General features: G+C 40.3%; 1 protein-coding gene across 1 annotated transcript in view; it reads right to left on the bottom strand.

Annotated features, from left to right (window-relative positions):
• Positions 1-20,752, bottom strand: part of spata17 (spermatogenesis associated 17) — a gene marked incomplete at its 5' end in the record, with an annotated part of 34,119 nt that overhangs the window by 5,733 nt on the left and 7,634 nt on the right. The window contains 4 exon segments of the mRNA XM_035652215.1: positions 5,811-5,925; positions 6,697-6,845; positions 10,380-10,622; positions 14,992-15,115. Of these exon segments, the coding sequence (XP_035508108.1) occupies positions 5,838-5,925; positions 6,697-6,845; positions 10,380-10,622; positions 14,992-15,115 (604 nt within the window).

Raw genomic sequence — 20,752 nt, 5'->3', positions numbered from 1 at the left:
ATAGATAGATAGATAGACAACACATTAAAAAGTATCAATTAGAAATGATCAATTATAAAAGTAGTTTAGAGTGAAACACTGGACTAGGATTCATCAGGAGTAACAGAACATGTAAAATGTAAGAGGAAATGGGCAACGTAAGAGAATCAAAAAACATTTTCTACCTATTAGAAAATTCTTTCACTTTTTTGACAGCAAAACACACATGTAAGTCTACTGTCTGCTGCCTCCTCTCTGTCCGTCTACACCGTAGCTTCATCACATCCATTTGCATTTCACAGCTAGGGTTGACTTCTATCACCAACACACTGCTGTATGAAAGGGCTGTCATGTTCCTCAAGTATGTCTGTGTGTGTGTATTGTGTACTCAGCTATTTGATAGCACGCACACATCCATAACATGTAGTTTGTGAGAAAAAGGGGGGGGACAAAAAGTTGCAGATGAAGGGGATAGAGAAAAGGAGAACAAGTGTGCAAATAAACAAGACAGCAAAGGAAAGAAAGAGTGATGGCAGGAGATAGAGACAGAAATAGGCAGTGATTATACCACACTACATACAGTATGGTTCAGTGGAGCATATCTGCACAGGGACAGGCGCTCCATTAAAAGCACACACATCCTTATCCTGCTTGTCTGCCTGCTTTCTCTTACATGCATGTATACACGGAGAGGACACTATCTAAATAAACCTGAAAGCAATCTCCCATCTTGACTTTGCCTCGGAATAACCATAATAATATATTTTATACAGGAGGTATATTTTATTTTCCCTTTTTATCTGGCTGAAACTAATACTAACTAACTTACTAACAGAGTTAAATAGGGGTTATTAATTGATTTTAATTATGTGAACTGCTGTGTTTCTTGAAATAATGCCTTTCCTCTAATGACCATGTACTGTATATTTGCTAACTATACAATTAATTTATGTGTGGAAAGTTTGAGAACACATGTAAATGCATTTAGACACTACCACCACCGTTGCAAATTAAATGCATCATTACTTAGGTGCTATCTTTATATTTTTTCTTTCCCACTCTTTATTATGGTACATCTAAACTGCATTACTTCCTGCTGAATTGTAGCACTTAAGTCTTACTAACCACATGCTATAATTTAAGGATTGAAACATTTCTTTGAATGAGAGACTTTACTTGTGTAGCACCACCACTTAGCTGTATTCTATTAATGGATCTATCTGTAATTTATTAACAGAAGCAATAACACCAATTAGAGGTTACTTGAAAATTACTTAAAATAAAAGACCTTTCATGTGTGCTTTTGTTCGCTTTTTTTCACAGACTTTCTTACAGACTAAAAATTTGTTTTAGACTTGGTGTGAAAAGGCCTTGATTTATACTAGGCCTGAAGGTTACATTCAGGCCAAAGAAACAAATCTAAACCTACTACTGAATCGTACTCAAGGCAGAATTGCCAACATCATTTTTATTTATTAGTTTTAAAAAGAAGACACAAATTCATACCTTTAAGTTAAAAAAAATTGGCCTGAAGTGACGTGAGTTAATCTGGTCAAGTTGGGTCCAGAAGTTTTGAAAATAAATAATCAAAGTCTAATGTCATTCATTCTCTTAAGTCACACCAAAATATGATTGCTAATCATTTAATTGAGACTGTCGATTTAATATCATGCTGTGTGCACTCGGCCCTCATCGTTACTCTGTATGCAGGCCTTGCAGTGCAAAATGCCACCGTAATGGAAGCAGAGTGTTGGGTTAATTGATAAATCTGAGGTCCTGAGTAGGAAGGAGTGTGGCAGAGGGAATGTTTTATGGCTGTGCAAATGAAGGGGCTGCAGAGTTTTACACACGCCGTAAAATGGTTATGGAGAATTAGCGTTCTTTCTTTCTCACCGCAGTAACCTGGACACTAATGCAGCAGAGCTAGAGAGATGGATGGACATATAGCATTGGAAATACATACACAGACAGACACACATAAAAGGTGGACATATATGAGTTCACGCATTTGCTGCCCCTGCCCCACCTAATTCCATTGTCTCAGCTTGTGGCCTATTTCAGTTTAGGTATTAATTGCTAATGAATACTGTTTCCATTAAAAAATATCCTTCAGACATCAGTTGTGTGCATCATGGTGATACATTATGGCTGAGCTAGAGTATATGTGCATGAATGTGTGTAGACACACTTTTCCTGCCGCCATTGCCTGAAGCTTTTCGCCCAGAATACAATAATGACAATAATAAAGCTATACCACAGTAGCTGGGAGGAGACTATGGTGTGTGTCTCTGTGGGGGCAAGAAGGGGTGTGTGTTTGAGCATGTGTTGTGGCGAGAGGCGGTAACGAGGACGACACTGGGGCAAAAATAAAGTGTACATGTGGTTGGGCTATCGGCAATGGTGTATATGCATATATTCATGTGTATACATGTGATTGTATATGTCTCTGTGCATGTGATCAGGAAAGCAGGGGTGCCTGTGCAAATGTGTCTCCTGTTGTGTATCAGTGTGTGTTGGTTCTGATCTTTTGAAAGTTGTGACGGGCGTCAGTCTAATGCGAGGGGAAGGAAGGGCTTGGAGCGTAGACAGACACAGACGTGACCACTCACTGTAGTGTACTTGATTAGCACGTAGCCTCCTAATTAGCTATCCTCGATGGTTACAGGCAGTACCGCTGGTGACATGGCTAATAACACAACCACAAAATTAGCATGGACAGAGAGGGCTTTCCCATATTTGCATTTGAAATGAGTTATTGCTGGTGCATTTAGCTGGTGCAGAAGCTAAAAAACCTTTGACTATTTTATAATCTTACAATCTTAACAATGAACATTCTAGTGCTAGTTGTATTAAAAAAATAAAGTTTAGGAGGTCTAGGCACTGTAAACTCACAACACATAGCCTTTTGTGAGAGATCCGGGATGTGAATTGAAGGATGGAGCTGCAGAAGAAGATCTGAGGCCTATGAAGCTAATCTGTAGTGGGTAACCTGGGAAGTCAAGGCAAGGGCACATAGGAGGTGGATAAAGGGCAACCATTACACAGCTCCCTTTGGCCTAAGCTGGGGCCTGGAGGGGAGTTCCTGGAGAGGTAGGCACCAGCATCTATGTGATTATGTGTGGATTTGTGTGTGTCCTGACAGGCAGTGCTACATCTGCATTGATAGATTTTCTTACTGTGACACAGATGGCAACGGTAAATAAAGGTCCAGGAGTCAGAGGCTATTTCTAGGGCTTGGTTTGGACTGGGGATGCTGTGTGCTGTACTGCCAAGAGCTGTGATGGTCAAGCCAGAGAGCTGTGGTCTGGAACTAGAAAAAATTGGGCTATGTTAATGATGAGGCTTCAGGCTGTGTAGGGGGATAAAGCAAGGCTGAGGGTGGTGATTACAAGCAGGGCTAGGTAGTGTGGCAGAGGCTGGGTGAGAGGGCTGTGGCTGGGGTTTGAAAATAATTAGGAGCATGGCTGGATAACATAGCAAGATAATGTGGCTGGGGGGAGGCTGGCTGGGCACGGTATGAAGATGATGAGTACCAGGGTTGAGCTGTCCACTCCATTGGCCCTTTGAGCTGTGACAAGAAGCTCTGCTGGCTGCTGCTGTAGCTGGGGGTGATGCCAACGATAGGACTAATGCACTAATTACCACAGAGCGAGAGAAGAGAGAGAGTAAACAGAGGTAGAGAGAGATACAAAAAGATGGAGCTTCAGACGGAGAGACGAAAGGGGGGAAATCTGAGGTTATGAGTTCTGAGTGACAGCACGACTGGGCTCAGAGCAAGCACTGCCGTCTTCATCGTCTTCTTTAACAACATCCTATGCAGCAGCAGCAGGAACAGTGTTATCACAGAGAAAAGGGAGGCCAAGTTTAGCCAGCGTGTATGGCTGGATGGTATGTATGTTTGTGTGTGTGGGTGTCTCCAATAACTTAGTTACTAAACTACTACTACTAAATCTACCATAATTTACTGATACTGTGTTGTGCTTTTTGACCACTAGCGTTGATGTAGAGGAGGGTTTCGAGCAATACTGTTTATATCTCAGACACTACCAAACAACCACATGCACACCAGCAGCGTGGAGGGATGACATGACATAGAACGGTATATAAAAATATCAGCTGGTACAGAAATGTATAACATCTCATATCATCATAATCTCTAGCCACAAACCACACAGCTTTTTTGTTTGTTATTGCAAATAGGGTTCCGTGATGGCGGATGCCTTTACTTGCGGCCTGCACTGCTTTTTGGCTTTAGCAGATGTCTATGTGTAGGATTCCTAATTTGAATGGTGAGCTAAATGAACCCTTATGACTTTAGCTTTGCCAGTGAAACCCCTAATTTACCACACATGCTCAAACACAAAGACCCTATAAGCTTTCCATCAATACAGTATTTTACAAATACGGCATAGATGCACGGAGCAAAACTGATCTTACTCCCCTGGCCCCTGTTGTCAGCTGCAGGAGACCCCATTCACCCGCCCACTCACTCCCCATACTTATTTATCTCCACTTCCTGGGGCCGTGTTAGTTCATTCCCCTGTCGCTGCTCTCTCCTTCTTCCCTTGCTCCTCTCTCTCTCTCTTGTTTCACTCCTCGTTTCCAGGCAATTGGGTCTGGGTGCTGGTGGTGGGGGGTAAGAGGTTGGGGTGGAGCTGCTGGGAACTTTGTGTGTGTGTGCGTGTGTGTGTGCTGGGAAGTGAGCTAATAAAGGACGGTGATCCATGAAAGGCCTTGAGCAAAGACACAGTCAATTACCTAATGCCTGGACCAGACCGCAGGGCCCACTCACACACATTCTGTCTCTAACAGACTCACACACACACACACCCATGCATGCACCTCATTTACGTATACATGGAGAGGGGGCAGTGGAGGGCATAACTGGGAATTGTGTGCATGTGTGTGGGTGGGTGTGCATATGTGTGTGATGGAGAGCGGCGATTTATTAAATTGCTGTCACTTTTGACAAATTTGTGCAACGCAAGTTGAAAGTGTTAGGCTGCACTCCTTCTCTGTTTTTCCTCTTTTCTTTTAGAGGAGAACAATACATTTCAGACTGAAACCCAGGCAACCCCATCTGCCATCAGTTTGCATGAGTTGATGAGTGTCATCTGACCTGGCTTTATGTCCAACCTTCAGACTTGGGTTTAAAGCGAGTGACATTGATTGACTTTGATGGGAAAGCATGAACACAGGTTTCTGTAATAACTGTTCAAATGAACATAATAATAAAATAATGAAACATTATTATAGTATTACTATGAACCTGAATAGCAGAACCTACAGGTTATTAGCCTTTCAACCATACATTTTGCTCTTCTAAATCTTTTGACTCTTTATTATACAGTTTAGGTTGCTGAAATAATATAAGATGACCCATAAAGAAAAACACAATCACCCACAATTTCACACACAGTCATGTGGAATCTCGAGCAAAAATATAACATAAACTCTTAAAATTAATTGAAACACAATAACTCAGGTGAAGCAGAAAGTGTATACATGGTCTGAAACGTAAGTGACAGCAGTCTGAAATAAACGGCCCATAAGCAGGTTTACCACATCTTCATTATCCTATGTAACACACAGCTTGTACGTGAAAGTCATTTAAGTGTGCGTTTTCCACCTTGATGGATTTCTGTGTGTGTGGGGAGCAGCCAGAAAAGGGAGCATTCATCAGCTATGCATCTCTGCGCAGCACAATGGCTAGGTGGGTGTGTAGTTTCAAACGATGACTTAATTTAGGTACACAGTAGGCATACCTGATAACTAAATGTATAATAATGATAATGCTAACAATAATAATAATGTTGTAGTTTTCAACCTACCTCCTCTTTGAGTCAGTGTGTTATCTACTATCTGAAGCTCTTTGCGTAGGCTGGCTGTGCGAAGGAATTGCTGCTGTGGCTGAGATGGTGGAGCATTCGTCCTGTTCCTCGGCCTCTGGTTGGCAAACGGCAAGAAACAACAACAAAAAATTATACAGTATGTCATAACGGTTACAGTTGAGCTCAGGTTAGTCTTTAATGAAATATCAAACAGTGACTAGGTTGAGCATGAATCCATAAGGCAGAAAATGTAGCAAACACAAAAACAACCCCAAACACACTCCCAGGGGAAAACTCATAACACAGATATGAAAGTTCCTTTCAAAATGTCTATTAAGTCATTTGATTGCAGTGAGACCAAAGAGCGAAGAAGGTTAGTGTGGCAAGAAAACTAGGTGGTCTTATACTGTAGTCAGGGAAATTATTGCGCGAGACAGATTAAACAGAGGGTTAATAACAGTACTTAGACACACTCACACAACTGAGTAGATTAGCCTGTGAGTGGTAATGAGGTTATAGTCAAGTGTTTTAGCAAAGACACGTACACAGACACATGCACGATTCCTAATTAAAACTAATACAAGCCTTTAAATAAAGCAGGGAGAGAATGTTTATAATAAACCCGGTCTGAAGCAGTCTTAAAACAATCTGCTGGCATACACCAATTCGTTTTCATAATAAGGATATGTCCATTTACTACAGTTGCTTGAGACTCTGTTGAGTGCATACAATGTACATGTGTTCACAAGCATGTATTCTTTGGTGTGTATGAAAGGAAAACAATGACATAATTAAGCAAAACATTTTACGAAACACTTTGTTTTTCTGTGATTATATATGAAAATGCTTTTGTATTTTGTATTTTGTGTGTGTGTATCTTTCTCACAGTGTGTCGCTGTGGAGTCTTATGGACCCGTGTTGTTGAAGCCGATTCTGGGCCTCTTCCAGGTGTGTGTAAGAGGTTTGGAGATGCAACGTCAGGTCAGGACAATGCATGCGCTGCTCCCACACTTCCCCAGGCTCTCTGAACACACCCTGGAACAGCCACAGCCACCAACAGACACAGACACACACAAACGCGCAAGAATCAGATAATGATCACTGTATCTTTTAGTTTCAGACCCCCGCCTCTTGCTTTCTCTGATCCCTCTCCCACAGGTAGTGATGGCTTACTGCTAAAACCAGAGGCCAATCCTCTTCATCTCTCCTCCTGTGACACAGAAACCATGAGAGAAGCCGAGAGAGACAGAGAGAGAGAGAGACAGAAAAAGAGAGTGAAGAAAATTGCATCAGGAGAGAGAAAGAGGAGGGAGGAGTAAAACCAAGCATGCCAGAGTAAAAGTGAGGGACACAGAGAGGACAGAGAAAGAGTGAATAAGATGGAAAAAAGAGAAGAAAAACATGCACACTCAGCTGCATGTCTAACGTATTGTCTGATTAACCTCAGAGACTCTTGTGGTTTAATCAGACTCTATCTTCCCCTACTCCCCATCATATCCTGTATTTTTCCACATTTAATGCTTTCTTTCCATTTATTATTCTCTTTGTTTCAGGTGCCCAACAAGCACCTCGATAAAAGAAAACAAAAGAAAATTTCATGACATCTAACTTTTTTTTTTTAAAGACAACACGTGACAACAATGAAGGAATATGTCACCCACAACAGCATATCTTTTTTTTTATGTGTTTTTAACAGTTTTTGAAAAGGTGACACAGACAATCCCTCTAATAGGTTCAATTCATTGTTGTTTTTTAGGGAATGTGTTTATAAAAAAGGAAAAGATAAAGGAACGCTATAATTATCAGTATCAATTTAATTCCTTCTGAAAATGCAGTTGCATAAAATCATGTTTTCTCTCAAACTTTACTCATCCAAATACTTTTCTGGGACCACATTTCACAAACAAGTCAGTTAAACTCTAAATAGCTGTCTGTCAATTTATTCCTTGTACATCTTCTTGACATTGTGGCTCCTACCCTGGAGAGATGGATTTCTGAAGTCTCATGACATATCAGAGTTGAAAAGACAAAGAAAGTCGCTTTTAGCAACAAGTTTTTGTGCCGTTCTCTGTCTAACCTCCCATACCCCCTTACATGAGACTTCATATGCCTGTCACACTCTGGTACTAAAAGAACTGAACGCATTCGAAGATATTCAATAGAGTGGTTACTGTAATAAGTAAATGCAAAAGTGATCTCACTGAAAATCAAATCTAAACTGTATTTATTTTACACTTTATAAAAGTCAAGGAAAGCTGAGGATGTTGCATTTTCTAGCATTACACATCTCCAATTTTCAAATCTCAACACACAATGGTGTTCACTCATTCTTTTGATTATCTAGAGGCAAAATTAGCTTAATGGTTGATTAACATGTCATGTTACTTTACACATTATGCAAAATATATGGAAAACATTCTGTCAGTTACAAATAGTAAACAAATATTCAAACTGTTATGTGTCTTGTGAATAAAGTGCAACCTCTAAACACGCACTGTGTTATATGCTCTTTTCTGAGAGTAGCATGTAAACTTTGTGCAGTGCAGATTAACTTAAATGCTGTTGCTTTGTTTGAGGTGACCTTCAGTTGTTGTTTGGTGTTAAAAAAAGGAGGGAGGATGAGAGGGGAGAGATAGAGGGAGGGACGGGGACCCTGTCCTTGCTCCTATCGCCACGGGATCGGTGGCCTGGCCTGACCACTTCCACAGCCAGCACCTCAACCTTATCCATCACCACTAGATAGTTATCACACCAGGGAGGGAGGGGGTGTGGGGTGAGTGCAAAAGAAAGGGGGACTTCCTGCACTAATCACACGCACACACACACAAAAAAAACAGAGAAACACAGGGAGGCAGAGACATAGAAAGACAGACATGTATAAATATAGATAAATAATGTATTCTTCTCCGTGTCAGAACCAAGAGACTTTCCTGACACCATTAATGAACTCACCCTAACTACAGCCAGCTGGAGACAAGTCTGTGTGTGTGTCAAGTACAGCTAATAAAAAGAGACAGATCCACGGCTCATTTCTGCTCACTTATGTTTTACATTACTAGAAACTAATAATAGGGAAAGCACTTTGCCATAAAGAGCTACAGAGCGTAAATAACACAAATGATGAAATGGCTCCTCATTAAATCCTCAACGTACACACACATACGTATGCATGCACACAATCACATAGGTACATAGACACATGCACAAAACACAGTAACAAATGCATAAGTGGATGCTATGCTCCATTCATATATATTTTCGATATCAACACTCAATTATATATAAACATCTAAATTTGTCCCAGTAAGCCATGACTGTCTGACAGTGAGCCAGCATGTACAATACCTGGAACCTGAAAGTGAAGCAACTAAATGGAATACAGTCATCATCAATTATATTATTTACACCTGTGCTTTTCCACTGTGAAATGTCAAAATGTCTCAGACATTTGGTTCTTTGAGGGACGTTCAACTCACTGCTTTGATTTCAACAACAACTCATTGGTTTAAAAACAAACAAAAAAATACCGCCACCTCTGGCCGTATTCACCACTGACGTTACTGAGGTCAGGACCTATGTATTTTTTCCGGGGATTATACAATAAAATATGTAAAATAATTGCCTAAAATAACTTTACTTTAATGCTATGATGCATGCCCTCAAATCCCCCAGAGCAAGTTCAGTTTTTGGACCTCTGTGTTTCAAAAACCCTGTTTATGTACACCTGCATAACTGCGTCTCTGTTTAAACTCAGATAGCTTAACGCTAAAAAAAAAAACTAGAAGAGAGAAATGTTCTTCTTAAAATGGTATAAAAACAGAAAAATACTCAGATTTAGGGTTATGTTGTGTTAAGGGTTATGGTTGTGCTGAATTCAGGCACTGCTTACATCTCTCTGATAGATATCAGACATTGGATATTGTCTTCCAATACATTGAAAAATAAATTAAACAATACAATAAACCTTTAGAACCAGAAATTCATATTAAATACTAAAATGAGTTACATTAGTTCAAAATATGTGAATTCCACATTAATGTAGATCCACAAATCTTAACAGCCCACATTATACTGGGTGGATAAGCCACAGTGAATTGATGAGGAACACAAATGAGAGATGCACATGGAATCCAGTTTTTATATACTCTACTGTGGTACAGAAACATTTCACAGTAACACGTAGCCAAACAGTCACACATGTAGTAGTCACATACATAGTACTCACTGAAATACAGACACTAAACGGCTCTGGGCAGTAGCCCCCAAGAGAGCTGTCTGCCATGTTTTAATGATGTCATTCTTCTTTAAAATGAGTTTTAAAGGATCTCTGCTTTCATCAAGAACCATCTCCAATGGGACAAGAAGGGGATGTTGGGGGGCTCTAATAATTAGTACGACACAAACTAATACTCTCTTTCACTTTTTGTACATGCTCTATTGCTTTCTTTTTTTCTCATTCTTCCCCTTCATAGTCTTTGTCTCTTTACATAGTCTTTTTTATACTCTTTTATGCACTCTGTTTTTTCTGTCTCCACCTGTTTATGTCTGTCCCAGCTTTTACCATCTTACCTGCTGTTTTTTGCTGCCAATGGGGGGCAGTATGGGCCTGGAGGAGCAGCAGGTTTGAGTGGTTTTGATCCATGGGGATCCATGACTCCCAGAGAAACCGGGGGCTGCTGGGCCAGGCATACTCAAGAGACAAGCCCTGCCTCCGGGAGCCAGCCTGGTGGGGGCCTGGTACTTGACCTGCCTCAGCAGTTGTTCCATCTCATGGGGGGCTGACCTGAATGGAGAGTTGAACACCCCTGGGCTCTGAAGAAAGAGAGAGAGAGAGAGAGAGAGAGAGAGAGAGAGGTGTTAACCCTATATTATAGAATTATAGAGAAAGTGAGAGATTGAGAGAGGCAATGTCAGTATGACCAATAACATGATTAGATGCATATGTGTATTTCTGACTGGCTTGAAAATATCAGGCAAAAGATAGAGAGGGTTGAGAGGATGACATACAAAAAGGGTCCTCACCCAGATTTAAAACAAGGACGTTGCAGTTGGATTGTTATTAGTTATTATTTCATGGATTCTGAGAGGACTAGAATGTCCTCCTGGGTGTTTTACTCCCGAAACACATTCATGTATTAAAACCCATTTGGAGTTTGGGAAACCAAAAAGTGGTTTGTTTTCAGTCAAAAAGGGCACCTCCTGGGACAGCTTAAAATGAACTGTTATCATTTAAACTATTAAAGGCAATATTCTGAGGTAATTTGAAACATCAGTTTTGTTAACAACTTTTTTAAACAGTTTTTCAAAGTTTTGCCGTTTATTTCATATTAACCTTATTAACCTAAACATTCTGTGCCCCTGCTGACAACAGTTGTTGATCTTCACTGCCTCAAACACATACACCATGGCTCCTTGCCAACCAAAGGCTTTGCCAGGTCAAGAATTTGGCTGGGACAGTTCAGTTTGTGCATTTTACACAGATAGATAGAACAAAAAATGACTACAGGGACAACCAATCTGTCTCACATGGCATTACACAGAATTGAATCTTATTCTCCACTAGAACAACACACACTCAAGTACTCACATACAAAACTTTGCCTCCCCTGTTCTGAAGTGGGTTAGAGATTTTCTACAGACGGCCTCAGTAATAATTATTCAAATCACAGTGATCCTTTTGCCTGTGTGTTAATTACCAGACCAAAGCTTTGAGTTGGAGGACTCTGTATCTACTCTATATGCTAATAACACCGCTTGCTATTTAGGCCACTCTAAAAGACTGGGACAACGGAGAAAGAGGAGAGAGAAAGGGCATAAGTGGGGAATTGCTACAACTATTTCAACTCAAACCTCACTCTTTTTAAAATAATATATTAACAGACTGGTTAATTAGTAAGTGTTTCATTATTAGACTATGAGTACCTTTGATGTAAATGTCAAATGCTTCAGAATGAGCAGAGAGATATTAATTCAACTTCACTGACCCTGATTTCTGTAACCACGGGTTGCAGTAACTGGAAAACAGCATATTTTAAACTGATGGGTCCCTATCTTTGTGCATTATTTTTGTGCCAGCACAAAGCTGACAGTGGGGCTAATGCATTATTTTCATTAGGTCAAAATGGGTAGACCACCTCTTGTTGTATGTCTCTAGTTAGCAGGGGCACATGTACATCGAAATACAATTCTAATGTGATTAAGCCAGAATCACAACTGGTTTAGTTTAATGGGTGTTTCTTTCCAATAATGCTTTCCACTGCAACTTGCACAATGTATAAGGTCATTTCCTTACAGGTTATAAAAGAGAAGGACCTTAGCATCATACACCAGCAAGAAGAAAAAGTTATCAGTTTATGTGATCATGCAAGCGGCCAGACCATCATTGTTCAATATTTGCAGTTGCAGCATTATTGTGCACATGTATACCCAAATCTAAAATAAATATTGGCATTACAGACAAAAGGCATTAATAAAAACAACGAAGTACATTCTACAACAGTTAATTGCTTAATTTATTTGCCTTCTTGTCTTCTAAAATAACTTCAAACTAAGTGTTTACTCAAGCATAAATTCAACTCCAAAATTGAACATTGTATGTCCTTGAAAGAATATTTTGGGTGGTGTATATTTGTGCCTCGCCACTCTGTGCCTCAAGAGAACCATTACTGAAGCATGCACCAACTCCACATGCTGATACTGTATTCCTCCTGTGAATTTTATTAATGCACTACAGCAGGACTGCATTTGTTCCTTTGTAATCACACTCTGCTTTAAGAACTTCTAATAAAAGGTCCCGATCCAGCAAAACAGCAAACAAACAAACGTTTATACTAGACCATATGTACTTGACTATAATTAGGTATACCAGAGTGTGTTTACTAAATAAAATGTACCCCCAAAACTGTTTATACAACAGACTACTCAGCAACATCTTAAGACATATCTGGCACTCTAAATACAGTATAAGAAACACTAACACAAAACGCTCATTATCAGGATTTTTTGTGTATTTAATGACATTAGTGTTCTGCATCAGTCTATAAAATGCATTAGGGATGAGTGTACGCACCTAACTCAAACAGGAAGGGACAGAAGACTAGGGACATACACACCACACCAATACATTCACATACATAATCCTCGCCAATCCTAAAGACACGCACACACAAATACACACACGCGCACATGCAAGCCCAAAAGTACCAACCTAGCTACGGGAAGAGCAATGATGTTGACCCCAGAAACACACCATCTCTGTCTCTGTCATAGGGACTTGGGGCCTTTTGGTAAGCTGTGTGTGTGAGTAGGTGTGTGAGTGTGTGTGTATAAGTGTGTGTGAGAGAGAGAAAGAGAGAGAGAGAGAGAGAGAAGAGAGAGAGAGAGTGAGTTGTGTGTGTGTGTGTGTGTGTGTGTGTGTGGTGTGTGGGGCTGGGGTCCCAGAAGTGAGGAAGGATGAACTGTGTGGGGAGAGCATCTAGTCACTGCTGACAAGGTCAGGAGCTACGAAGGAAAGAGGTCCCCTGCCATATGCAGAGAAAGAGAGAGAGAGAGATATATAGAGAGAAAGAGATGGACAGAGGGCGGGGAAGAGCACACAAACTTTTCTTCTGGCTTTCTTTCCTTCTTGCTTATTCCTAAACTATCCAATATAGTTACATATAAAATGATTAAAACAATGAACATATGAGTATACAGCCAATCCAGAGCATTTGGAGAGTCAAACGTGGACACGTCTGACAAAAAGCCAACCCTACTGCCCTCCAGCTTACACCACCATCATAACAAAATGTTTGGAAGTTTGTCTTAGGCGTACGTGGGATTCCTGCAGGAAGTAGGTAGTAAGCCAGATGATGACAATGCTGGCTGCACGGGCATGAAGGAGAGAGAGAGTAAGAGAGAGAGAGGAGTGGTGGTGCTGAATCAACAGTGACCAGTGCGCTTTGTCTTCATTATGATCCCAGTGGGGAGTCGCAGAGATGCATAGATGCCACACACACACCCACATACATGCTCACCTGTGCCAGGGGAAGCACTAAAATACTCCACTCAGCACATCAGAAGAGCCATGAGGACACACACTTACTCATGTGCACGCAACACACACACACAAACACACACACACCACACCGCTCCAAGACAGCCACCGTGTGGTTACGTGAGAATACTCTCTGTAGCTTGTTTTTGGGAGTAACCTCCGCTATCTGTGACTCTTATCTCATTGATGCGTGGGCCCCTGTATCTTTAGCCGTGCATGTGTGTATTAGTGTGTGCGCTTACTTTCTAAGTACAAAGTTACTCATGAGTCGGTGATGTTGCCTCAGTATTCTGTAGGACATATATTTCAGACAGACACAGTGAGACCAAACAACCACCACCTCCCTGTAGGAGTAAAAGGGTTAACAGTGTGTTATCTGATGTGGGATTATGAAGTGAGTATGGGTTTCTAATTAGAGTCCAATAATAATAACTATAGTAACAATTATTGTAATATAATATTATAATAATTATTATTATTACCACTATATTGGAATTGTTACATAATTATCAATTATAATTAATAATATTATAACAAACTATTATAGATCTTGATGGTGAGACTAAGAATTTAAATCATAAATCGTGCTCTTTTCAAACATTTCTGTCTCAGGGATACTGTACATGCATGAGTGTAGGTTGTTGTATTAACTTTTCATATGAAATTTTTCCTGAACAGCAATGGGGTTAACCAAATATTCTGTAATTGCATTATTAATTTGAAGTGACGTTTTTCATAAAATGTAATACTTTGTAAAAACAAATATATAATAAAGTACATAATCAATGTAGACACAGTTCAAGCAGAAGAATTATGTAATTTCCACCAATGAGTTTAAAGGATTAAAGGATCAGCTGACGATGACTCCTTCATATGACAGACCACATTCACCCCATTGATATCACTACTGGTAACTGCTTTTCACTGGCAGTGGTTGCTGCCACACTGCAAGCTTTGACACTCTGTCCTACATGTGATGATGTTGCTGATTTCTGTTACAGCTTGAGGTTTGTTTTATACATGATCAATATGATACTGTTTTCTGATTGAACATAAAAGTAGCTTTGAACAGAGACATCAAGTCAAATGAGTTTAACTGATGTTAAATCTTTGAGACTGCGAGCGTTTGTGTTGCTGTAGACCTACCTGCTTCGTACTGAGAAGGTGGTGTAACCGGTGAGCTTGGTAGACCTTGGCTGTCTGCTCTTTCACCATCTCCAGACAGTCTCTCTCTCTCTTTTGGAGTTCCTCCAGTTCCTCCAGCTCCCTCCTAAAGGGCACACACACTCAAATAGTTTAACTTTAAGATAAATAATTGAGTTTATTCATCTTTTTACACTTTTACGTTTCTTTACACATCTTGGCTGTTATTTCATGGCATCATATGTAGTCAGATCAATCTAAATCATACACTCAGGTATGTTTGCTGAATGACAATGACAGACTGGATACTGATTCTACATTTTTATGTAATTTACCTCTACATCACTTGCTGTAACAATCATATGAGACTAATGTTTTGATGCTACCTTTTCCAGACTAAATGAACCTGTTATATATATTATATATTATAATTACATATAGTTAATTATCTGGAGATTCAGCTGACCTTATAGCTTAACATTATATTTAAAAGTCTTGTGTATGTAATGTAAACTTCATAAAAGTACATTTGTGCAACTGTGTATTTGGAGCACATTTGGTCTTCTCGGTCGTAAAAAAGCCGCCAGTTCCCTGAAGTGTCCTTCAGTTGAATAAAAACCTGCCTAATGATAAGAGAGAGACTGGGACCGACATGGAAAGGCAGAGGAGCTGTGGGAGAAAAAACAAGAGAATGAGACTGCTTGAACTGAAAAAAGAAAAGTGAGAGCGCAAGAGCCTATAAGTGGGAGGATGATGGATATATTTCATCACCGCAGTCAGGACAGGTCTGTCTGTGACATCTGTTAAGCGAAGCTGGCTAAATGGGATGCATTAAAAGCCCATACACAGCAATTTCATTCTGCAATCACACAGCCTTATTGTTACAAGGAGGTAATAACTTAAAAATGGAATTGGAAACAATTACTAAAACACACATGCCATGGTAATGTGAAAATACACACACTATGAGTAAAGCCGCAGCTCATCGACAATCCTTCATTTCTTTCCTCTTTTCCTTTTCCTCTTTATTTCTCTCCTTCTTCTCTACTGCTTTATTTGTGCACAACTTCTGTTTTCAATTACAAGCCTCCACAGACAAATCAGAATATTCATAGTGTGTCTGTAATGTGAGGTTAACACATTCTGCAGCTACTGACATTTAAAAAGAAATCACAACACCGTCCCCGTTGCCTTTGCATTCTCATTCCTTCCTCAGCACCAGATTAAATTACAAAATAAATGAAATATGCAGAGCACTCTGTGTGTATGTGTGTGAGTGTGAGTGTGTGTGTCTGTGTGGTGAGAATGAGAGCAACTTTAAATGTGTCTGTGTGTGTGTTTATGTAATATTAAGCACAGTAATTTAAGACGTATATGGATGTGAGGCTGTATGTCTATATGTGCTTGTGTGTATGTGAATATAGAGGTTGCCTGGCCTCTATTTATCCACCTGGCTAACAGGGATATTACATATTAATGTAAAATATAAAGTTTTGATTTATTGTGGGACCGTCTGGTTCACAAACCATTTGCCACATGTGTGTGTTATGTGTGTATTTCTGTTCATTTGTGTATTAATACCGCCTTAAAAATTGACTGACAATGTTTTCGGGGTCAGGACCTGTTCTCATATGTCTGTGTGTGTCTGAGCTGCGAGTGTTTAAGTGTGACTATATCAGTGTGTGTGTGTGTGTATCAGTAATATGTATGTGTGTATCAATGTTCATACTATGTATTCACACTAGCTTGTGTGTCCATTTGTGTGTATGTGTGGGAAAGTGTGCGTGTGTGTGTATGTCAGGTTGAATGGGTGACCTTTGCTTCCCTGCCCCCAGCCCCAGTGTTATTAATTGCTGTGTAGTGGACAAAAGCCAAACAGATTTGTAACGGCTGAAGGCACCTCGATCTGTGTCGACCCAACCAGCCGCCACAACATACAACCCTCATTAGCCCTGTTCGGCACACTGCACGTGCCCTGTGTGTTTGTGTGTGTGTGTGCGTTTGACTGAGTGGAAGTGAAAGAAAGAAAGCAGGCAAGAAACAGTGTGATAAAACACCAGCTGGTAATCCTGTTATATGTATTGTTGTTATATCTAGTTTATTAACCATAGTAGGAACCATCTTGGTTGATTTACCTTGACTTCTGCGTATGAAACAGGTCTGTCCCCTAATAGCGGACTAAACTGTTAGTTGGTGAGAAGAGTCTTAGTCGACGCACTTTTCATTAGTCGCAGAAAAACATAAACAATGTTAAACTCAGTTTGGGAGCTGTGCCTTGTCACCAGGACCCAAGTATCAGAGAACTGTTGCAACAAAGACCTTTTCTCTTGTAACACAGCACTGCTGCAGTGCTAACTGCACTCTGTTGCCACTAGCTATGCAGTCCTGTTAGCTGACTGTACCCAGACTGCGAGCTCGAGGACATTTGTTTACACCGCTATCACAGGAGCAGAGTCGGAATGAGCACCATAGCCCGAGCAGGCAATGAATCCAGGTTCAGTAGTATCCCATGGACCACAGCCAGGACCGAACACAGCCTCTGACACCATAGTGCCAAGTGATTTTCAACGGCTCCGACCAGGACTAGACACGGCAGGATCGGGATAACGTCATAATCCATCATATCAATTAGTCTGTGAGTATTTGTTTTAGAGAAGTTGGAAGTTATTTGTTCTGTTTTGAACAACGAGACTTTCGTGTTTAAATAAATGAAACTAAACTAAATGTTCAGTCTCTTTACTGGTTGTTCTGACACATTTAGATTCATTACCTTTTTTCTGTCATCATTTAACATTTGTTTATATTATATATATTTAAATAATTAAATGAATGTCAAACGTTCTACGACTAATCAGCTATTGGCTTGAACGACTATTAGTCGACAAGGAAAATCTTTTGTAATATGAAAGAAATCATATAGGGACAAAAGAATTACATTTTGTCCAATAAGACACTTCCTCTTTGGGGCCTTGCAATGCGGTTTGGGTTGGGTTGGTACAGCCGAAAAACCCAACCAGTTGTGGGAAGTGGTTCCCATTTGCTCTTTGCACTGACTTCCCACATAAACAGGGATTGTTCCTTGTTTAACATTTGAGAATTTGTCCTCACTCCTCTTCCTTCTTTTTTTCTCTAGTAGTAGTTGGCACTGCTAAAGCATAGCGAGTTTAAAACTTGATTTAGGCCATTGCTGAATAATACAATGAACAGGTGCTGAAAAGTGTTAAAAGATTTTGGTGATAATTGTAAATGGGCATTGGTGTCCTAAGGGTTAGAGAAGTGAGCTTGTGACTGGAAGGCCACCACTGAGGTGCCCTTGAGCAAGGCCCTTAACCCCAACCGCTGTAGTTGTACTGGGCAGGTATGAATGTGTAACAATGCGACTGTGATCAGAGCGTTCCTGCAAAGAGTCTGTCCGTACCTTTCCAATGGCTACATTGTACCAGGACTTAAAGATACATTTTTGTCACCTGGGGTAAGAAAAAAATATTTTAGAGGTACAGAAAAAGGTACAAAAATGTACCATGTTAAAAGGTACAGTGCTTGTACCCTGGTAGGGTACAGCTGGAGTGACAACGCATTTGTACCCTTTTAGGTCCATTCCTGTACTTCCTTCCACTACAATTTTTTTATTCAAGATTTTACCTGCCATCAATTATATACAGAGAATACAGACTCAAGACAAAATGACATACTCACTGACTATATTGGTGGTAATACAGACAATGATGATTGTTCCTGAGTGAGAGGGCTGGAAAATGTAAATGTGAGTCTATGTATATAATCACTGAAAACTGTTCATTGAAACTATTGTTTAAGCTCATTATTATTTTATTAGTATTACTACAAATTTACTGTAATTTCATTATTATGTCAGTATATTCCATTATACATTCAAATGTTATTTATACAGTTTCATTGTGCCAGAAATGTGTCATTTGATATATAGATTAAAGTAATAGTTATTTTTGCACAATATATTATATAGTATTATTACATATATACCATTATAATGATTACTGGATGCTTACAATGTGCTCAGTATGCCATATACCGCAGTGTGAGCACTGACTACAGATTACTTTTGATGGCTGCTGAACTGTTGGACAAGTTAATCAAGCACACTTGAACTACTTTCAAATACTCAAAATTCTAACTGACATTTTCACCCGGACTGTTAACTTATTTAAATGGCTAATATAGTACAGCTAAATTTCTCACTTCTTCCTCAATTATTTACTCCTTGGTTCACAACGGGGCGTCATGGGCTGATGGGATATCAGAGAGTGAGGCATTGTGGGACAGCAGGCCACACCTGCGGTCGTCCAGGCCAGCACCAGAGCAGCTAATTGGCCAGGTTCTAAATATTTAATGGAGGCTTGACCTGATTGGCTGTTTTAATTGCTCCAATTAAATGATTCAATAGCTGGCAAGGAGGGGGTAGTCGTCCAGTCCATTTAGACACTGAAAGGCCCAATGTATTGAGCCTTCAACACCCTTATAACTCAGTGTTTCCATTTAAGTGACTGACTGATTGATTAACTAATTCACGAAAGTAGTAAAACTGATGGCACCAAAAGGTGTGTAAGGAATCAATGATTCTAGCATTAAAATAACCTCCAATCAGATCCCTAATATTCAAAAAAGAGAACTTCATAGATTTTACATAGTATTCTCCATTGTTAAACTCTAAAAAGTTATTTCCTAAGGAGGCAAAGAGAGCACCCAGATTATACTTCAACACACACACACACAGAATATACAAATCCAATCAGGATGAAGGAGTGAACTTCTCTCCACCCAAACTGGATCAGAAAGAAAGAGTAGCAAAAGAAAGACTGACGCATAGAAGCTGAGAGTGATCGCAGGGCAGGCGTGCAGGCAGGCCCGCACTCTCTCCACCATAGCAGCTCTCCTTTCATGAATGTCCTTGAGAGGGACACGAGAGAGGGAGGAATGAAGAAGGCAGGAGTAAAGAGAGACAGGCAAAAAGTAGAGAGAGGAAGAGAGACAGCATAGCACCAGAAGAGAAGAATAAAAATAAAAAACACTAGTGCTGCTCAGCCTAGCAACACCAAGTCCATAAATTCTCCCTCGTTCTCTTTCGGATAAGTTAAAAGATTCTGCCATGTCGTTGCAACATCACAGGGAGAATTATTTATCTGATTATGGCAGTAATAATTACCCAGCTGTTTATTGCAGATAGAGGAATAATTCATGCAGTCAACAGGCCGTGTTGGTGGCGGCAGCGATGACACCAGCACATTTAGTAAATATGCAAAGCGGGCTTGCTCCGCTTTCCTAATTGCCCCCATCGTCCCTCTGCATGCCCTTATTAAAGCCCAGGAACTTTAAGTGTCTCCCTGACAAAGTGATAAATTGTTGGGGTATCAAGGAAAACTGTGGCAGAGTGGGGACTGCGCCGGGGTCTTGACTTCATTAGGCTATGCAGAAGGAGAGAAAGGATGAATGAGGATGGACACTGAAGCACAGTGAACCAGTGGCAGAGAGAGAGGGAGAGAAAAATATAGAGCAAAACAGATTGAGAAAGAGAAGGAAAAAGAGAGAGGAGAGAGACAGAGATTGAGGGAGGGAGGCGGAGTGAGGGCAGGGGATAGAAGAGGGTAGTGTAAGTAGCGTGTATTAGCTGGATGCTGTACCTAATGAAATGACACAGATGGTTTCGTGCGGGGGAGATCTGTCATGAACGAGAAAGAGAGAGAGAAAGAGAGAGAGAGAGAGAGAGAGAAGAGAGAGAAAAGAGAGA

The sequence above is a fragment of the Morone saxatilis genome, unplaced genomic scaffold, assembly GCF_004916995.1.
Source record: "Morone saxatilis isolate NCDOM2014 unplaced genomic scaffold, NCSU_SB_2.0 Contig11, whole genome shotgun sequence".
Lineage (NCBI taxonomy): Eukaryota > Metazoa > Chordata > Actinopteri > Moronidae > Morone > Morone saxatilis.
The sequence above is the reverse complement of the archived record's forward strand: the minus strand, read 5'-3'. Positions and strand labels throughout refer to the sequence as shown.